This window comes from Tripterygium wilfordii, chromosome 13 (genome assembly GCF_013401445.1).
Source record: "Tripterygium wilfordii isolate XIE 37 chromosome 13, ASM1340144v1, whole genome shotgun sequence".
In the NCBI taxonomy this organism is placed as follows: Eukaryota; Viridiplantae; Streptophyta; class Magnoliopsida; order Celastrales; family Celastraceae; genus Tripterygium; species Tripterygium wilfordii.
Window position 1 is genome coordinate 5,305,564 of NC_052244.1, and position 20,904 is coordinate 5,326,467.

Genomic DNA, 20,904 nt, shown 5'->3' on the forward strand with positions numbered 1-20,904 from the left:
CTCTCCCTCAAAAATCATGTTAAATCATGAAATTTTTTTTTTTGAAAAATGACATGTTAAAATTTAGGAGTTAGAAATTAGTGTTTATGGTTTAGAATTTAGGGTTTATGACTTAATTTTTAGTATTTAGGGTTTAAGATTTAGGATTTAGAATTTTGTTTTCAAAATCTACTATATTTTAACATTATGAACAACAAAACACTTAATCACATATTTTAATTCATGATATGACATAGTTTTGGGGATAATTGGAGTCAGGAATTGGAGCCCCTATCCCATGCATAGAACAAGTCCACAGATATAACGATGTTGTGCTAAAACCAAACCCACAAACTATGCACACAAAAGGCCCCTATCCAAGATATTGCACCAACAAAGTTCACAAACCAAACAAGAAGTCCATAAACAAGCATATCAATGTAAGTTAAGCAAATGGCTTCCAAAAAATTAACTTACCTCCAAGTTGGGACCACAATAGGTCCCCAAGTGTCATTATGCTCTAGTGCTAGACCTCGGAAGACTTATGGACCATTGTCCCTATAAGACCCTAGATTTTGGAGGGGTCTAGTTGAACTAATCTCTAAAATTTGGAGATATTGAAAACATGGAAATAAGGGCGCGGATATCATGGAATAAAATTGATGAGGGTTAGAAGATGACTGATTGAAACTTTGGGGTTAAAAATAGAAATAAATTTTTTTGAAAAGATATAAAACAAAACCCTAGTCTCTTTCTCGGAATCTATGTAAAAAAATATTTTTCTTCTCTCCCTCTCATCCATTTCTACAAATCCTAAAGCCCATAGCCACCTTCACAAGAAGCTCGAAGGCGACCCTACATTGCAGAGTGCTCACTGGAGATCGCAGGGACCGCACCAACACTACCAGAGTCAAGGGAACGTGGAGATGTAGTTTGATTTCGCACTGCTATCGAGGTAGGGGTTCTCACATTCTTGGCCTCTAGTTATCGTTACTTGTTTTGTCTTATCATTTCGTGATCTCTATTCGTCGATTCGTAGTAGTGCACTCGTGCTAAAATAATCCTTTCGGCATATAGTTAGGAGTGCATTGATTTGGAAATCGGATCGTAGTAAATTTTCAAATAAAAAGTGTTTAGGTTTAATTAGAATTCTTCGTAGAGTCTTGCATAAATTTTTTGAAAATAAATATATCTCTAAACTAGTTTTGAATCATTTTAGGTGCATGGGTAATTTGTTGAAAATTTATGCATCACATTATTGGATTGATTGAGACTTGTTGTTGGTGATGTTGGTTGGCCTAGTGGGCCATGTTGATGTTGATTGGCCTTATGAGTCGTTGTTATGGTTGGATGAATAGTGGGCCCCGTTATTGCTGTTGGATGGCCTAGTGGGCCCTGTTATTGTTGAATAGCCTAGTGGGAATTGTTATTGCTATATGGTCTTGTGGGCATTTGTTGTTCCCAGATGCCCTAGTCGGCCTTGTTATTGAATAGCCTGGTGGGCTTTGTTGCAATTGTTGGCCTAGTGGGCATTGTTGTGGTGGATGTCAGATGAACTTACTATAAATGTATGTATGTAGGTATATGTATATGTGTATTGGTGGTGGTTTGAATGGGTGACTTAAATGATGGTAATGCATATATGACATGTCTATTTTCATAATTTTAATTCCAAACAAAATTAATTTAATTTCAATTTCTTACTTTCTTCCTTCACATCACGATCTAGGGTTTTTCTTTTGTTTCACACTTCACTTTCATCGCGAGTTCAACAGTTCCATCACGAGTTCTACTAGTGGCACCTCAATCGTCGGTGGCCACAATAATAGTGACATTGACATCACCGTCGTCTACGATCTATGACATTACAAGTGCGAATCGTAAGTTAATGGTTGCTTACTTGCTATTTTTGTGAGCAAACTATGACTCGTAACAAATGGTTGTTTCTTTTTTTATGTATGTGGGATTCGAAACTCCAGAGGTAGCTTTTGTGTGTGTGATTGTTGCTTTGTTTAGGACAGATTGTTACTCCTTGAATCTCTAGTAGTATAAAGCAGAGGTATCTTATTTGGTCTTCTTTGTAGGATTATTTGCTTATTTGTCATGAACTATTTGATATTTGAAACTTTGTTGATTTGCTTATTTGAAACTAATTATTTGGAACTATTTGATATTTCACCTCTTATGGTTTTTTTTTGAGTTATGTATAACTCTATATTCATATATTGGTAATATATAAGATATTATATACTTATGTAGTATATAGTTATATGTTCATAATTTCATATATATATATATATATATATATATATAAATTTATTACATATTAAAAAACCAGCGGTTGAACCTTGAAAACAATGAACATCCGATCTACACGGTATGGCTTTAAAAACTATGGCACCGACCATTGTTCTTCTTGAGATGAAGATTTACATCTACAAGTATCCTTGCTATGGTGTTGTTATCTTTGTCAAATCCATCGAACAAATTCTCGATAATGTATAACCATATTCTCTCAAGATAATTTTCATTTCAAGAATAGCATCTTCATGTCCTAAATATTTCATCTCGAACTTACTTCCTAAGAATTTCTTAGTTGATTTTATGACACTAATATCACTACCAATGATAATCATATCGTTTACATACGAGCAAACAATAACATAGTTTGATGAAGTATTCTTTACGTAAACATATTTATCAAATTCATTAATATGAAATCTATTTGAAATCATCACATTGTCAAATTTCTCATGCCATTATTATGGAGCCCTTTTGACTCGAAGCCTCCTCATACTTGTCTAGTACATCATGGATATGGCCCTATTCCACTTGGGAGGCACGAAAAAATAAGGCAGTAATCCGCAAAGAAAAAGGGAGATACTCGGATTTGACCACCCCTAAAAGGAACATATTCCAAAAGACCTGTAACCTGTAACCTGTAATTGAATAAGGCGAACACTTAGAGCCTCCATACAAATGACAAATAGTAGCAGAGAGAGAGGGTCGCCTTGATGCAAATCCCTTGTAGGCTTAAACCATTCACCTGAAGTGCCATTCACCATCATCGCATATTAGACGATACGAATGCACTTAGAAATCTAGTGGACCCAAATTGTGCTAAACCCCATAGTAGTCAAGACTATTTTTCAGAAAACACCATTCCACTATATCATATGCTTTTCTCATATCCAATTTGATAGCATGTAGTCCTTGTTGCTATGATGTTTAATTGACATAGAGTGGAGAGCTTCAAAAGCAATGATAATATTGTCATTGCGACCATTGATAAACACCAACCGATTCACCCGAATAACACAAGGAAGGGTGCCATTAAGACGACTCGTCATAACCTTCTAAATAATCTTATACGAGACGTTACAAAGACTGATAAGACGATAATTGGTCACTTGAGTTGAGTTGTGATGTTTAGGAATCAGAGTAAGAAAGATACGATTAATCAACAGGTTCAACTAGCCATTTCCAAAGAAAGGTTGAACCACAACCACAATATCGTCACCCAAAACATCCCAATTCTATTTATAAAAATCCACAGAAAGGCCATCCGGTCCTGGAGATATATCAAAACCCATAGTAGAAACCACCCGAAAGCCTTCATCTTTTGAGCAAAATCAGTAAAAGTTCTTCATTCATAAAGTCATTGACAACATACTGCATCCTATCAAAGAAAGTAACCGAAGAGGAGGAGCACACAATAGGCCGATAAAGTGAGGAAAATAAAAGCACCCCAAATCTCTTGAGCAGATAAATGAAGACAACCTTGAGAATCTAGGATATGGACAATCTTACTCGATCTTATCCTTTGAAGGATACAATCATGGAAATATTTTGAAATACTATTTCTTTCACGCAACCATCTTAGCTCATAAATCATCTGGAGCATTTTGAACTCTCCTCAACTCACTCTGTTTAGTAGCGTTTTCCACCAACAAAGCGTTCCCCAATCATTTTGCAAACTATTACACAAGAAGGCATCATCTCTATTATTTTTAACAAACCATTTTTGAATCACTCTTTTACATGAAACAAGCGGCAATGAACTTGGGACAAAGAAGAACCAGATATGGCATTACTAGAACCTTTAGACCATTGGCGATGAATGAGCCTCCAGTTGAGCTCCCCACCAATTCACATATCAAAATTGAGGACGAGAGTAAGAATGTCTTCTACTCGACACAAAGCAAGATAAAAGTATACATTAATGATTCGAGGATGAAGTGTCGATATTCTGAACTACAAAGAATCAAAATGTAATCCATGAAGAGTTGGTCGTAACTCTATCCAACCGCTCTTTGATAAAATCATGATGCCGACCCCGTTTATTACTTCAAGCAAACTTCGGATCCTGGTACTCAAGATGTAACAAACCTGCGTAAGCCAAAGCCGAATTAAAATCCCTTGTTTGCTTGCCCACCTTACAACTGCCACCCACTTTCTTATCAAGACTAGATATAGCAATACAATCGCTAGCGCATTTAGTCAAAGGAATAAGTTTTCGAAGGAGATGCCAAGACTGACTCCAAAGAGAAGCATTCTGTTGACCATAAAAATCGGGGAATAGCCAAGTCACACTCCCAGAATTATCGTCAATAGTAACACTAAAATGAGAAAGGAATCCCAAACAAAGTCGAAGATGCTGAGACAGACTTAAAGACTTTATTTCACATAGAAAATAAAGGTTGGGTGACTTGGATCTCACCAAATGGTGTAATTCCTGAATTGTCGATGGGTTCCAAAGCCCCCGATAAATTCAAAATAAATATTTCATAATGCTGGGCAAAACTGGCACCCAGTCTCTGCCTCGATATCATGAAAGAGGATATCACCTTGTTCTCCAAATTTTCCTTTTTTCACTGTCTCAAACATCACCTCAACATCGAAACTTCGCTTACCAGCCGAGTGTACCATTGTACTAGAAGCATACTTCTCTTCAGCCCTCATTTTCCACCTTTTGTTTTCCTTGGGACTCGCCACCTCAACTAAATTAGAACCACCAAGATTTGACTCGTCAACATCCATTAAATATGGTGAAGTTAAATATAGCCTCCTCAATTAACACCACAACATTAATGTTCGTTGTATCTTGTACGTCACCAAGAGGAAGTACATTCACCGAACCTAAAACTGGTCAGTGGACTGACTTGCCCCTTCATCTTCTACCGAACACAACTCTCTATGAGCCATCATACCCGCCGACAAATCCACAAAGCGCTCAGGGTCCGAATGCACATTTGTCGATTGTTAACAGCCAAACCCAACAAGTTTCCTATTCAACATACTGCTTTTAATCACACCCCATATTCTGTATTGGTAATTGCTAAATGCACATTCATTTTTGTTAAATACACACAAACTGATTTGACAGGCAAGAATGATTAGACAACAACACAATATATATATGTACATATAAATCTGTAGCATTAAAGATAAGTGATTAGACATAAAGTACGGCTCTGTGAACTAAAGTTTATAATCAACTAATTACCCCACACTGCCACACAGCCTCAAATATATCTATCTATATATATATATATATATATATAATAATAAAGTAAAAAAGGCGAGCAATTGTAATGAAAATGCAAAACAAGGATCATCCAGCTATGAATGGAGAGTCTCTATAAAATCATTACTAGTGCAAATCCAAATCCCTCCCTTCATGCAGATTCTATGACAGTCCAATATGGCTTGGTAATTACCCCACACAGCCACACAGCCTCAAATATGTCTTTTTAGTGTTTATGCATCATATTCATTGGATTTCAGAGTCTTTGTAACCTTGTTGCTTGGTCATGGTAGGTAGATTGGATATAATATACTAAATATAGAGCTTGTCATTTGTTTGCTATTTATTATAAGTATAAAATGATTTAAAATAATTAAATATGATATATTTTTCTATATTTGAATTTTGTGAATGTGAATACAATCATTGGAACACATTTTATAAGACATTTAAATTACTCTATCATCCCTAAATAATTAAATATTAAGTGATAGGTTATAATTATCAACAATTATTATCACTGGAATCCCAATTGCTATGATGTTTATCTTTTTCATAATTATAATTATTAATATGAATTTTTTTTAGAATATTAGTTTATTTATTAGTTGAGTTTATATAGTCTGTTCAACTTAGGATCACCTAATTAAAACTATTTCTATATGTTAAGTTGTAAATTAAAATACTACTAATTAACATTTTTTATAAATATATAAGCTTAATTCATAAAAATATTACTTAACAAAAACAATGGACATGCTTGAACACATTTCTCAATAAATTGACTTCAATTTTATTAAAACACAATAAAACATATTACATTACAAATCTTCTACCACAATGGTTTCAGGAGGAAACCTAGAACGAGTATGCTGCATGTATGAATCAAGTTGTTCCATATATGGTAAAACCCATGCAGCTGCGCACTCATACATGAAGTAATTCCACTGAGGCATAATGGTAGGATCGGGTAACCCCCAACTAAGGAAACCTGGACATAGTGATTATTATTAACGTGTCCGATAGCTATCGCAACATGTTGATACTGCGGTGGAGGAGTTGATCGCAATGGTAAATATGTGAAGCTCTGTGCAAAACTAAGAACATGTAATATGACATTATACCTCGAAGCAATCAAGAGACCCATGTTTGGCATTGTCTTCCAGTGCTGAATTGGTGCTGCTCTATCTAATTCAAAGAAGTTGAGTGAGTTGTGAACGCCCAATGCATGCTCTTCACTACCAAACATTGCAACATATTCATGCTAGAATGTGCCCAACTCCCCTATCAAATCACGACGGACAGTATCCCATGCATGTTCCCCTAAACCAAGACAAGCAGCTATCGCTCGAAAGCCGCAATTTCCATCAGGTATTACATCTTGCACGGACCCAATGTAAGGATGCAATATTGACGGAAACTGACGAACATAAATATGTTCATGCGTAACGTTACTCAATCTGGAACTCCTTTGTGTAGGGAGTGGTGAAGTACTGTAGAGGGATGAGCAACTGTGTCTCCCTGGTTGCTGGAAATGATGAAATTCATGACGTGAATCTGTATGAGTTACTCCACTTGCCTTTTTCTTCGAGGATAGGCGTCCCATTGAAATACTGTGTCTACTTGTTGGTAGGACTGAAGAAAATCTTGTTCTACAGAGTCGGGTGCGATAGGATTACAATGAGTATGCATGTCTGCTTTTTTCTTTGAAGAAGGGCGTCCACGTGTACTTTTTATAACAACCGGATCTTGTACTGTGGTAGTTGAGGGTTTAATTATCTCCCTGATCTTTCGTAGTAGACTGAACTTTCCTGGTCGTGAATGACGCTTGAATTGTTCTGCAAACATTTATAACTCAATAGTACAATCGATATCATCGTCTCTAAGAGAAGCACATGGCGATAGGTCAAGTTTCTTCCAGAATGCATTGATGGAAGCAAGTGGTATCGGTTGACTATCGTTAATGTATATTGAAAGCTCGTGCGCACACGGTAATCTGTAGATTGTACGAAGTTTACATCCACAGGCGTACGAATCTTCTCCGACGAATTTAGATTGATCAGATTCTTGGAAAATCAGATCCAACGCATCAATCGAAACAAAACCACGTAGTTCCCTGAACTGAACTGTGTTGAACCAATGTTGGACGATATGTCTACTTTTCTCCAAACTAGCCTTGATTGATGTGAACTGAGCTTGGACAAGCTGATGAATTAAAGATACTACAAACTCAATGTCTGACTGTGATGATCCAAGGTATTTCTTTAACTTTGCATGCTGACTCTCGACCCTATTAGTGGTCAAGTTCCTGAAATGCAAATACGTATTTGTCCAAGCGGAGACAAACATCTCCTTATACGGTGTCAACCATACATCTTTAATGGAACTAAGCACAACTGCATAGTTTTATAGGATTACCTCTAGGTGCGACAAATTATACACGTAGGCAATCTCATTTTTAGATTCCACCAACGTATTCCAGGAGGAGTAGAATGCATCCCATGATTCTTTGTTTTGAAATGATCTTTTACAGTTCGCCAAAACACTCCTATATATGTGCCATCGACAAAGTAGCTTCTTTGCATTAGGAAATACCAAGCGACATGATTTCATCAGCGCCAACTCTCTATCGGTGACAATAACTTTTGGGGCAATGCTTTCCTCAATTATTGACTGCAAACACCTTAAAGCCCATGTATAATTATCCTCCTTCTCGGAATTCAAGAGAACAAATCCTATGCAATACGTCATATTTGTTGGAGTCACTCCGACAATCTCAAGAAGAGGCATCCTGAACCTGTTTGTTTTGTGTGTTGCGTCCATTAATAAAACATGTGGGAATGCACGTAGTAGTTCTAATGAGCCTGGATGAGCAAAGAATAAATCCTGGAGCTCGTTGGTTACATCGTTGGTTCGATGATAGAAAATGTACCTGTGCTCCTGTAGGAAGGACATTAGAGACTGGATGTGGGATTTACCGGCTTTTTCAGAAGTCCGAAACTTCTGTCGTGCATTGTATATTGTTTTAATAGTGGACGCATTGTTCAGATCTCGTTTCTTTAACGAAGCCAAGATGTCTCGTGGCTTGACATAATTGCTAGACATATCTACCATTATCTCAACTTCAGATTCAGAAAGGCGACCGACGTATGGATGCCCCTCCATATATGATACAGGGGCATGGTTGTGCATTCCACATAGCACTTTTACCATCCAATAATTAGCTTCACGTAGTTTCAACCCTTTAAGTATGAAAGGACAATCAATCTTTTTCGTGCCTGTGAGCTTCGTGGATGTTTTCTTCCTTCTGTACGTACCACCGCGATCGCATTGCAACAATAATGATGAGCTCGATGAGCTCCTTGTAACGATGATGAATCCCAAATTAAGCCATGTTTCTTGCACCCAATCAATCAACGATTGACGTGAATCGAACACCTGAAAATAATTTCTAAATGTTATAAATTGAAACAAGTTTGCTGAAGATGTTCAAAATAGAAGACATATTATTTCCCTAATTGTTATACCGTCTCGGTTAAAAATGGATTTGTAACATCAACTTCAATTTTCTCTTCACAATCATCCGCAAATTCTTCTTCTTTTTTCATATCGTTTCTGATAGTATAATCCTGTCAACAATAAATTTCACTTAAGTATCTGTAAGTAATCCAAATATTTTGTGCAACAAATAAGAAATGTCTTCAGTATCTATATTTACCTGATCACTAGAACTACTACTTGACAATCGTAGATCTTCAGCCCAAGCTCTCATTTCATCCAAATAGTCCATATCCGCAAGAATAAAATTTGAGTCTGGAGGTCGGTTGGGTTTAGTGTATGGAAGATGTTACCACCCTACAACACCCATTTAAAAATGGTTACCAAACTTAATCAAAAACTAACTAAATATTTTTTTTGTTATTCTTTAAACCAAGCAAGCTAGGGATTGTGCACTCTGCTCGTCCTTTCGAACAGGGCGGTGCTTGAGAATCCACTGCTATTGAACAATGAAGACTTAATTATATGTTGCTTAGAATAAAAAAAATAGAAGTTGCCTATCTAGTGTGCCATATTAACTTCGTGGTAACGTCAAAAACCTTGGAAATGTAGGTCCAGCCGAGACTATGTTTTTTTTTTTTAAAAGGCCCACAGGCCACACATACGCTAAGCTATGTCCGAGGGGCATGAAGGCCACCACAGCGGATGAAAAACTACCCAAATCCCAAACCCCCTGGTGAGAATAGAACCCTGGACCTCAAGGTCCTGGGCAGATAACCAGACCAACCAGGCTATCTCCCATTCTCAAGTGAAGTTGCCTCAATAGAAATGTTTTCCCCGGGATCAAAAGATATAAAATTTAAAAAAAAAAAAAACATACGTACGCAGATGGCTCGACTCACATGGGCTCGTCCCTTTGCCTCATATCATTAATTTATAGCCCATTTGCTAGTATCTCTTCAACTCTTCTTCATCTGTCAGTCCTTCTTTTTTATTTATAAGTCTGTCAAGAGTGTGAGAGAGATCTTGTTGTGAATGGCTATTAATAATAAAAATGGGTTGTCAAAGAAGTTGAAATGGAGATCAAGAAGAGGGAGGAGAGGGCTTCGTCGTCGGGGAATGGCGATGAGAATGAAAATAAAGAAATTGCAGATGCTTATTCCGGGTGGGCATGGACTTGAGGCCGACACACTCTATCTCATTTATTAAGCTTATTTCACTGTTCCTAGCCATTTGATTGCATGAACCGCTCGGTGATATGAGTAGGTCAATGCACCTGTCATTTCTTTAAGTGGCGGACAAGCAGCGGCATTTTAGGTGTGCTTACACGTGGCAGAAGTTTTATTCACAGAACTTAAATCATGATTGATATAATATTCTTTCACGTGTTCCATGTCAGTGTTGGCCATGCCATTTTCATCAAATGATTGAGAAAATTGAAATATAGTAAGTAAAGGACGACATTTCTTAATTAACCCCACACAATCCATGCCAACCAATGAACCAACCAACCATTCAGGGTGTATAATACCAAAAAAATAAATAAATTAAACCTAACCACCTTAATGAAAACATGGAAATTAATTAGCCTCTATATGTTAAGTTGTAAATAAAAATACTACTAATTAACATTTTTTATAAATATATAAGCTTAATTCATAAAAATATTACTTAACAAAAACAATGGACATGCTTGAATACATTTCTCAATAAATTGACTTCAATTTTATTAAAACACAATAGCACATAATACATTACTAATCTTCTACTACAATGGTTTCAGGAGGAAGCCTAAAACGAGTATGCTACATGTATGCATCATGTTGTTTCATATACGATAAAACTCATTCAACTTCGTATTCATACCTGAAGTAATTCCACTAAGATATAATGATAGACATCGGATAATCCCTAACTAATGAAATATGTGAAGCTCTATACAAAATTAAGAACATGTAGTATGATGGGATCAAGATCTGAAAGAAACAAAAAAAAAAATAGAGTCTACACTCTACAGACCAGTGAGAGAGAGAGATAATAATAAAAAAAATTAATCGGAGGAGATATTAAAGGTTTTGATCGGGTCAAGATACGGTCAACGCAGTAAAAAAAAACACAAACACACCACACAAGGGTATTTTGGACATTCTAAAAAGATGCTTTTCTACTTTCCAGGTGAATTAAAAATTAAAAATAAATTTAGAATTAATGACTGTGTTGAGGTCATTTCAATATGATTGTCAACCAATATTACTGTCACAAATTTCAAATAAACAATATTAATGTCACAAATTTCAAGTCATATGTGATGTCAAATCATGTGTGTATTTAGTAAAAAAAATGTGTATTTAGATGCACCCTTCTGTATTCCCTTTATGTGAATGCAACCGAGAATTAGGAATAGCAAGACAATGATCACTAGAGTGGATTATACACCCACGCTTGAAACAAAACCTTGGTAGATTTTCATACTAAAAACCAAGCATATAATCTTTTGACGGAAACTTCAATAGTTTTTCACGGACCAATGAAACAGTCAGATCAAGTTTTACTCAAACTCGTAAGAAAGTCCCCCAACCAATCCCCTCTTTATCAACATCAACCTCCAAAACTTCCCCTTTAGAAGAACCAATCTGTTTACCAATATGAGCAATCATAACCAATATAGAGAGCCCATGAATTTTGACCTATAAGTTTTTTGAGACAAAAGCTAATTCCTTGATTGGAATAGTTGGGTCGATCTCCCTTAATACCAAAAGATGTCGATCAAACAACCTAGGGCGATCAGCCAAAATCCTTTCCTTATCATCGGAATTTTTTAAAGGTGATGAGGAATCAATTTTTCCCCAATTCTAGAAAAGTAGGACTGAAAACTTCCTCATTGAATATATCATCCAAGAAAAAATATCTTTGCTAATACTACGATTCATAATGATTTTCCCAACAACTCAACAATCGTCAGGTTGTGCAGAGGCAGTAGTATCCAAATTCAGCACTTGAATTGCTTCACCTTCCACAACCGTCAATGAGAACCTACTCCTGTTCTTAGTAAGTTCCTCCTTCATACTCCAGTAAGACGAAAAATGGAATAGTAGATGATCATACTATATTTTACATATTTTTTATACCTCAATTTACACTTATTTTTGTCTCTTTTATTGGAATGAACATGAATATTACATAATTTGTCTTGATTTGATTTTCAGATTTTTGGTACAAAATATGGTGTAAAGGGCCTAATTTAATTATTAGAGCCCATAAGTCAAAGCTTACATAGCCCATGCTTGAAACGCATCTCTTAGACCCATGAAGGAAACCTGGCGGCTAGTTTTGCAACTAGGATCAAGCAAGGAAAGAAAGAAATAAATAAAAAGAAGGAAATCAAGACAAATAAGCAAATAGGAGGACAAAAAGGAGTCAAAGACCAATTGCATGCAAAATTAGAGCTGTGCGTGGGACCCGGTGAAACCAAAGGAGAATGAAAACCAAAAAGTTGCACGTGAATTGACTAGGAAACAGAGTTGTGAAAGAAGAGGAAGAGCAATTGAAGGAAATCCAACTAGAATTTGGAATGCAGTTTGAAGGAAGCTTTTTAGTGTATAAATAGGAGGTCACGGCAGTGCAATAAGACACGAATTGGAGAACCACATTCTCTAGCTTTTGTTCTTGTTCTTGTCTCTAGCTTTTCTCTTTGTTCTTGTTCTTGATTCATGACATTCCCATATTTAGTTTCTTTGTGTTCTTATAACATGAGTAGCTAAACTTCTTTGCTAGGGTTTGATGTAGCCTAGTATGATTATTGCAAGTACTTCAATTAATTGAATGCATAATTTTGGTTCATGATTCTTGTCTTTAATTTCTACGCTTATAATCTATTGTTTGTTTGGTTGATTGGCCACCAATTGAATGCGCAATTAGATTCATCTAGTTAGGACTAAGGAACAAACCGAATTCACGTGTCTTAGTGGAATTGAAATTAAGGAAATCAATTGTCGACTGCCATGAACAAGGTTTAGGGGATTGATTGGTTGTTATAGTTCTTTAGATCGTAATGAATTGTTAGCATTGGGTTAAAAACTACGAAACGAACAGGATTAATCCATTGTTAATAATATTTGTTGGCACCACGAACGAACGAACCAACATATTTAAGAAAGAATCAACTCTTGAATAGTAACCATAATTGTGTGTTTGTTAATTGGATACTTGTGATAGGATTACTAGGTGAAATCATTGCCTTAGTGTTCTTCTCTTATTGGATACTAAATCTGAATTTTATTTCTTTGTTTTTATTTTATCAATCATTCTTCCTTTTTCCCAAAATCTTAATCATTCATCAAGTTAGGTCCATTAATTAGATTAACTAGTCTTCGTGGGATCGACCTCGTACTTGCATACATTGTACTATTCGTAGACTCTTATGCACTTGCGAGAATTTATTACATCAGTAGAAAACAGAACAAAAATCAAAATCTCCTGCTAAAAGCAGAGATACTAAAACTTTCTTTCCCACAGACGCTCATACTGTCCTAGAGAGAAAGACTTGATCAAATAAGCTAATACACCAAATTAAAATACACCACAATTTCAATTTAAAATCTATGTGTTTTTATAAATACACTATCTCAAATTCATTATTATACCCTTAATGTATTTTGATTAAGGTTATGGCTGCCTAAAGTGGCTATCCGTGAAACAATTCGTATGACTACCTGAAGCGGCTATCGGGCCTTCTTTTCACATCTTTATAGGCAGTTTGGCGGAAGAGTTAATAACATCTCTTTCCTTTTCATTTTTTTTTTGAATTGTGCAGCCCTGAGTGATAAAACTGACGGGTTCACTGAAATGTTAATGACAGAACCATTTGTGATGAAAAGCAGAACTCATACAAAACCATCATCAGATTCTTGTGTCCTTTATCTTCAGGCCAAATGACTTGAGGGGTTTAAATGTTAGGACAACTTCATGCAATTGATGTAGGAAGTGGCTTTGAATCAGTTGTTCTCCATTGATTCAGTAATCCCCCGATTGAGTTCCTTCCACATTGCCGCTATATACTCTTGAGTGCAGCTTGTTATGTGCTATTGCACAGCAACCACAAACCTTGATGGGAGCAACTATATATGCTTAGAGTTAAAGAGCCAAAATATAATAAAATTAATTGAAGTAGCACAAGAATTGAAAAGCAAATACAACTAAAGAGAGCTCTCAGACAAATAACAATGTAAGTGGACAGTTTTGAGCATTGTTAATGGTCAGTTTTGGGCATCAATACTCCTATGTCTGAGAATTTCGAGACCCATGTAGTGAATAGGACTATGAACGACAACATGAGGCTTCCCGACTTTCACACGAGCAACAAATATTTGGGAATGCTTTGCCAAAGTGTTGGATGCAATGAGTTGAGTCACTGACTCAAGAAGATTATGAGGCGCCCGTGCTCCTGACATGGGTGGAAAACACTGATGCCATGATGAGAACTGAGTCCTATATATCAGGGACTCGGTAAAGGATTGAAAATATTAATTTTATAGGAACAAGTGGTTAGTAATTAATGCAAGTTTTTTGACTAAATTAAATTGTTTAGTTAAATAAAGCATGAATTGACAGTTGATGCTTAATTTATAGTTTTTGCTTTGCTAAAGTAAAACAAAGCTAATACATTGACCTTCTCTTCGCTCTAGTACATGCACCTTGAGAATCCGGGCTGTTTTGCAATTTGGATTTTGACTATTCGCGTGAGAAACTAATAAGTAATAAGGCGATAGAAGAAAACACGTTTAGGAGGAGGTCAACAAGTCTCATTTTCATACCGCCTTTCTTTCTCCCAGGTTCCCCCTCTAGTTTTCACCGATTCTCAGATCCCAAGAACTCAATCTTGCAGAAAAGGAGCACCAAGTTTCATACCACCACTTTCATAAATTTTGAAATTCTCTGCTTCTCTCTATCTTCATGACCTTGTTTTGGTTGATTATTTTATGGAAGATATGACCAAGTCCAACAATTTCCTGCATAATTTAATCAAGACATTCAACAAGTTTGGGCCTAATCGAGGTAATCCAAGAAACCCAGTTCTTGTATTTGTTTTGTTCTGTTTACATGAATGGTGATTGTGGGATGTGGGTATTTAGTGGATTGCTGCTTTTTGGGTTTTGGTTGACACAGAGGGACAGAACGAGGAGGACTTGGAGAGGATTGCTGCACAGGAGCAGAAGTTTTTTACTTTTGACACCTTAGTCTCTGCCACTAAAAATTTCCACCCAACACACAAACTTGGTGAAGGTGGGTTTGGACCTGTTTACAAGGTAAGATCTGGATGAAGTTGGGTTGATACTGTTTATTTGCTAAGAAAATTCAGGGAGAAAAATTAGGGCAAAGTATTTTGAAATCTTAGATATCCTGCTAAGCTTGTTTGATTTTGCATATCGAGTATTCTTTGTTGGTTTCTTAAGATTTTAGGAATTGCATATCAAGTATTGAATGAACATCTCAAGGAAGCCTTGATTATTGCAGATTTTTCTCATAATTGGCTTAAGAGATGCAAAATATATGCTACATGAAATTTTATTTTGGAGGATTTTGGGTTTGTTTAAATTTGTTTTGTTGAAGAGATAATTGCTATATACTCCTTTCTCTCAGTATAGATTGCGCCACTGGAATTGGAAATTCTCTTTTCTATTTAGTTAGCAGAGAAAACTATGCAGCTAAGATATATAGTTTTGCTGATGGAAGCAAAGAAATGTACTTCCTTCATACAAAATATTATATTAATTAGCAGCATTTATCTTATCTTTTTGCATCCCTTGATGTGTTGGGTAACCAAAAACTACATTTTTCTCGTTTGCTATATGAAGCTAAACAATGTATGTTCTTGTATGCATATTTAGTGATTCATCAGGTCTCTTGATTACTCTAATGGATCCATTGGATGTTGTGACTCCTCCCGAAACTCTAACTCTCCATTCTCTGTCTGATGTTTTAAATAGGGGAATTTGGATGATGGGAGAGAGATTGCTGTGAAGAAGCTGTCACAAAGTTCAAGTCAGGGGAGGAAAGAGTTCTTGAATGAGGCCAAGTTGTTGGCAAGAGTGCAACACCGGAATGTTGTGAATTTGTTAGGATACTGTGCACATGGCATAGAGAAGCTACTGGTTTATGAATATGTGTTTAATGAAAGCCTTGACAAGATCCTTTTCAGTAAGTTTCTAGAATGACCTTGTTATACTATGCTCATTAATTTTCCGTATTAGCTGTCTTCTTCGTCATGAACTCTCTAGTTGTTATAATCTCTAAAATTTTAACTTTTGAGGTTGGAACATTATACTGAAAAAGGTTTTCACCCTTTACTTTTGAACTTATATTAATCTAGATGTACAAGTAATTTCATCAACTCTCAATTTTTGTTACTTCACTAGTCTGATATTCAAATTTCCTATGACATTTGAAAAATACTTCGCCATTCTTTCGGATTGCTTTGTTAGGTAACTAAATAAGAACGAACATAAGGTAGTGTTTGAAGATTTACTTATCATTAGCATGCAAAGAAGCATAGAGTACCTATCGAACTCAGACTTCCTAAATTGTTCTTTTGCAAATATGTTACTTATCATCAGCAGACAAAGAAGTTGTTTTTCTTTCCTTTTTGACTGGTGGTACTGTCACAACTTGAATAAATGTTCCAGTTCCTTTTCTTTCTTTTTTCTGTTTCATTTGATCTTTGATGAGTGTTTGTGGCCAGTTTGGGCAATGACTTATCTAAGATGTCCAACATATGCAAAACAAGGTTCTTATATTTTGGCCTATGTATTCTATAAACAGTTCCTTTTCTTTCTTTTTATATGTTCAGTTTTTTGACCAGTTATTGCATAAACGTGGCGGCTTTAGCCACTAGTTTAATTTGTTAAGTTACTAATATAATATAACAATAGTATAGTACTAAATAATATGGTTATTTTATTGGCTTAAATTGGATGTACATTGACTTGTATTACGGTCATGGTATGATAGTTTTTTGTGATGATGTCAATGCAGAGTCCGATAGACGAGCAGAGCTTGACTGGAAACGAAGATTTGACATAATAAATGGTATTGCGAGGGGATTGCTTTACCTTCACGAAGACTCACACAACTGCATTGTCCACCGGGACATCAAGGCGAGCAATATTTTATTGGATGACAAGTGGGTTCCGAAGATTGCTGATTTTGGCATGGCCCGCCTCTTCCCTGAAGATCAGACGCATGTAAACACTCGCGTAGCTGGTACAAAGTACGTTGTCAAGTATACTAACATATGCTCTTGCATAGATCTGGTCATAGGAGTGCTCAAACTGATCATAATCGGGTTTGCACGGGCCCTTCTTTCTTGGTCTAACTCCATCCCAAATAATTCATTGGCTCTCAATTATCAACCTAGTTCAATCTTGTGAACCTAAAATTATTGTCAAGGCCTGCCTACTCTAATTCAGCCCTGACCTGTTCTATATTTTGTTATATAATGAATATTCAGTAACTAAGCTGATAAATTACTAATATACCAACTTCAATATTGCAAACAGTGGGTATATGGCTCCGGAGTATGTCATGCACGGGCAACTATCAGTGAAGGCTGATGTGTTTAGCTTTGGTGTGCTGGTTTTGGAGCTGATCAGTGGCCAGAGGAATTCGACTTTTAACCACAGTACTGATACACAGAATCTTCTTGATTGGGTAAGATCATTTTCGGCATTTTTTTTTTCCTTAAATATTTTGAGACATGTTAGTAACTCTTTGGTCAAAACTTAGAAACTAATGAAACTAGAAAAGTCAATGAGAAAGCAGAAGTTTAAGGAAGCTTGTTCTTATGTCACAAAAACCTGAATTGAGTTTCTATTGGATGACTATTGACTTTCTTTCTTTGGAAAATTCAAACAAATTTAAAAGGTGGGGAATCTATGATTATGGTAGGTACTGAGTCAAAAATAAGCTAAGGATCACAAAAGTGAAGTAAAAATTTTATTGGTTGAATATTGGCATATTATTTCTAATTTAGAAAATGAAAAGATAGACAATCGGACTCGGTGATTGGAATCGAAACTGGTACCTAGTTAAGCTTCTTTTTGGAATCAGCACCAAGTCGGGAGATATGAAATTATCAGATTCTCGTACAGGAAATGATTCAAGTAAACTAGTTATGACTTATGACTGCCAACTGTAGAGTTCTCCATTAGCTACTGCTAGCTTGTTGCGATCTGTAACTTCTTTCCGAGGGAGAAAAATCATGCTAATGTTGTCTAAAAACCTTTGCAACCTTTCTAAAATCATTGGTTGTATCTGCTGCAGGCATATAAACTCTTCAAGAAAGGGAGGAGCCTGGAGATTATGGACTCAACATTAGCATCATCGGCTGACACTGAACAAGTTGCAATGTGCATTCATATAGGTTTGCTATGCACACAAGGTGATCCAAAGTTACGCCTCGAAATGAGACGGGTAGTAGTTATGCTATCAAAGAAGCCCGCCAATCTACTCGAACCTACGAGACCTGGAGCACCCGGTTCTCGATATAGAAGATCTCATAGGCCTGCAACATTTTCGTCGACTGCTGGAAGCTCCGGTGCATCTGACTCTGGTACATTTGGTTCAAGCATAAGTACTACCACCAGAAGCTCTGCAAGCACTTCAGCGCAAACAGGCTCTGGATTTGATCCACATGGAAAACGCCCCATGCAAATTTAGGTCATACTATTATAAGCAGATTTCATTTATTCTTTTTCTTCTGTATCATATATAGTTTATGCATTACTCGGTCATTTAATTAGCTTGTAAATGTTAATTAAATTTATTTTTTTTTGCCAATACAAAGGAATTTTTTCAGTCATGGTAAATTAGTAATTTGATTATTATGGTCGATTACTATAAAGGGTATTGTGCATAAACAATTCAATCAAACAAATAATACAAAATTAAATAAACACATGCCTTCTTACAAGAATTAACAATTCAAAAATACAAAACATTTTATTATATATTTCGGCTTGGTTTGGTATCCTTTTTTTCTACCTTTTGTCAAGACAATGTTGAATATGCCCTTGTTACATGTGAAGTAGAGTTCCTGTGAAACCTTTTGCAGAACAGAAAATTGCTATTAAATCAATAAATCATTATTTAATAAATTTATTTATTTAATAATTCATGAGAAATACATATAAAACAAAATTTGAGTTACTATTATTTGCTTGTGTTTTTTTAATTTCTAGTAAAACTTATTATATATGTAATCAAATTGTTTTGTATTTTTGAATTGTTAATTCTTGTAAGAAGGCATGTGTTTATTTAATTTTGTATTATGTGTTTGATTGAATTGTTTATGCACAATACCCTTTATAGTAATCTGGCAAAAACTTTTAGAAAAAACTAATAAAAAAGTTCACCCTAAACACGTAACAATATTTTTACAATATGAACTCAGCTTTTTTACTGAATAAAAGTTCTATTTTTTTGGGAAAATAAAAGCAGATTTGTGCGCTAAAAATAAACTCTATTTAGGAGTTTAATTTCAAAACATATGCACTAGCCATTAGGGTAGTGTAATTAGACCATTTGATGGAATTTTAAAATTTACGTAATTATTCCATCAAATGGAATTGAAGTTGTAGTGAACAAAAAACGACCATCACGTTGGCCAAACATTCCTTAGTGCTGTTAGGGGTTGTTCGGCTGATTGTTCCTTCATGATTCAGCTGACCGAGGGCACTACTCTGATGCTCAAATTAGTCTCCAAAATAATCATTAGCCAAAGTAATCACAATTTAGAGCTTACACTTTACCTTTGGACTTTTCCCTTCTTTATATCAATGCTTGTATAACTCGTTAGAGTGCTTTTAGGTATTCATCTCAATCAATTACCTGATTTAATGATAAATTAATCCTCGAAATTGTGGACCCGCTATTAATGACTTGGTTAACCTATTGGAATGATCAATAGGCTGACGTAACGTGTCTTTCTTAGAATATTCCCCAAAACTCACAAAGAAAACAGGAAGTGAAGTTATGAACTAAATTGAATCTGTTCAGATTCAACTGAACAAATAAAAGAAAAGGGAATAAAATATAAACTTAATGGCAGCGTTACGTGTCTATAATGAAATCATAGATAAGGGTACATAATCTATGTGGTATGTTTATTAAGCAAGATCACATCATAGCTTTTTACTTTTTCTTCTCGAAAATGTTATTTATCCCAAATCTATTTATCCCAAGAAATCCCAAATCTAGGTTGCATTGAGCTGGCTTGATTACTCAGCATGCCAACATGGAGAAAGACAAAAACATTAAAGAAAATGTATTGTAGATATTTTGTTTCCCACTCTTATTAAAGAAATTTCCGCTTCTCTATGTTTTCATTCTCTCTCTACTTTCATTCTCTCTCCCAAAAAAACCCATGTGTAGTCACAACGTCCGAGAGAGCCCAATAGGCCAATGACCTTTCCTCCTGTTCCAAGCCCGCCAAAGCTTATTCGGAGCCCCCCCTCTTTCAATCACCAAAAGTCAAGCTCTACCAACACCGCAGAAGCAACCTCAGTCCAGTGTTTGGTGTGTCACAAAGTCATCCGTTCCTGGCAGAGCACAAAGGGTGGTGGAGGCACCTGTGATTTTGGTGTACAATGTAAGTGATAGTTCAGATGAGAGCATTGAAGGGTTGGAATACATTGTTGTTGATGATTAAGATATCCCCATGATTGGAATGATATTCCGAGGTGTGGATGAACTGTTTGAATATTACAAGAGATATAGGCAAAGGAAGGGATTTTTGATGAAACGTAGGATTGTTAATAAAGACAAAGATGGGATTATTAAATACGTGACTTTTTACTTGCGGCAGATCTGATAAGTGTATTTCAGATTCAAAAACTTTGTTTTAC

The 20,904-nt window shown here is 35.8% G+C and overlaps 2 protein-coding genes across 2 annotated transcripts; one reads left to right on the forward strand and one right to left on the reverse strand.

The window, feature by feature from the left end:
• Positions 1–7,354: 7,354 nt before the first annotated feature.
• Positions 7,355–9,296, reverse strand: LOC120012473 (PKS-NRPS hybrid synthetase CHGG_01239-like). The gene is made up of 4 exons (XM_038863898.1): positions 9,225–9,296; positions 9,034–9,135; positions 7,925–8,944; positions 7,355–7,858 (listed from the first exon to the last, which is right to left on the reverse strand). The coding sequence occupies exons 1-4, from the start codon at positions 9,294–9,296 to the stop codon at positions 7,355–7,357; spliced, it is 1,698 nt and encodes a 565-aa protein (XP_038719826.1).
• Positions 9,297–14,781: 5,485 nt separating this feature from the next.
• LOC120013771 (putative receptor-like protein kinase At4g00960) lies at positions 14,782–18,860 on the forward strand. The gene is made up of 6 exons (XM_038865702.1): positions 14,782–15,058; positions 15,170–15,309; positions 15,991–16,201; positions 17,036–17,270; positions 17,560–17,710; positions 18,323–18,860. The coding sequence occupies exons 1-6, from the start codon at positions 14,983–14,985 to the stop codon at positions 18,716–18,718; spliced, it is 1,209 nt and encodes a 402-aa protein (XP_038721630.1). The 5' UTR covers positions 14,782–14,982; the 3' UTR covers positions 18,719–18,860.
• Positions 18,861–20,904: the final 2,044 nt, after the last annotated feature.

Coding starts and splice junctions, on each gene's coding strand:
- LOC120013771 (XM_038865702.1), top strand. CDS start 14,983: ATGGAAGATATGACCAAGTCCAACAATTTCCTGCATAATTTAATCAAG. Junction 15,310..15,990: donor GGTTTGGACCTGTTTACAAG/GTAAGATCTGGA, acceptor TGTTTTAAATAG/GGGAATTTGGATGATGGGAG. Junction 17,271..17,559: donor ACTCGCGTAGCTGGTACAAA/GTACGTTGTCAA, acceptor TATTGCAAACAG/TGGGTATATGGCTCCGGAGT.
- LOC120012473 (XM_038863898.1), bottom strand. CDS start 9,296: ATGGACTATTTGGATGAAATGAGAGCTTGGGCTGAAGATCTACGATTG. Junction 8,945..9,033: donor ATCCATTTTTAACCGAGACG/GTATAACAATTA, acceptor AATTATTTTCAG/GTGTTCGATTCACGTCAATC. Junction 7,859..7,924: donor ATAATTTGTCGCACCTAGAG/GTAATCCTATAA, acceptor ACACCGTATAAG/GAGATGTTTGTCTCCGCTTG.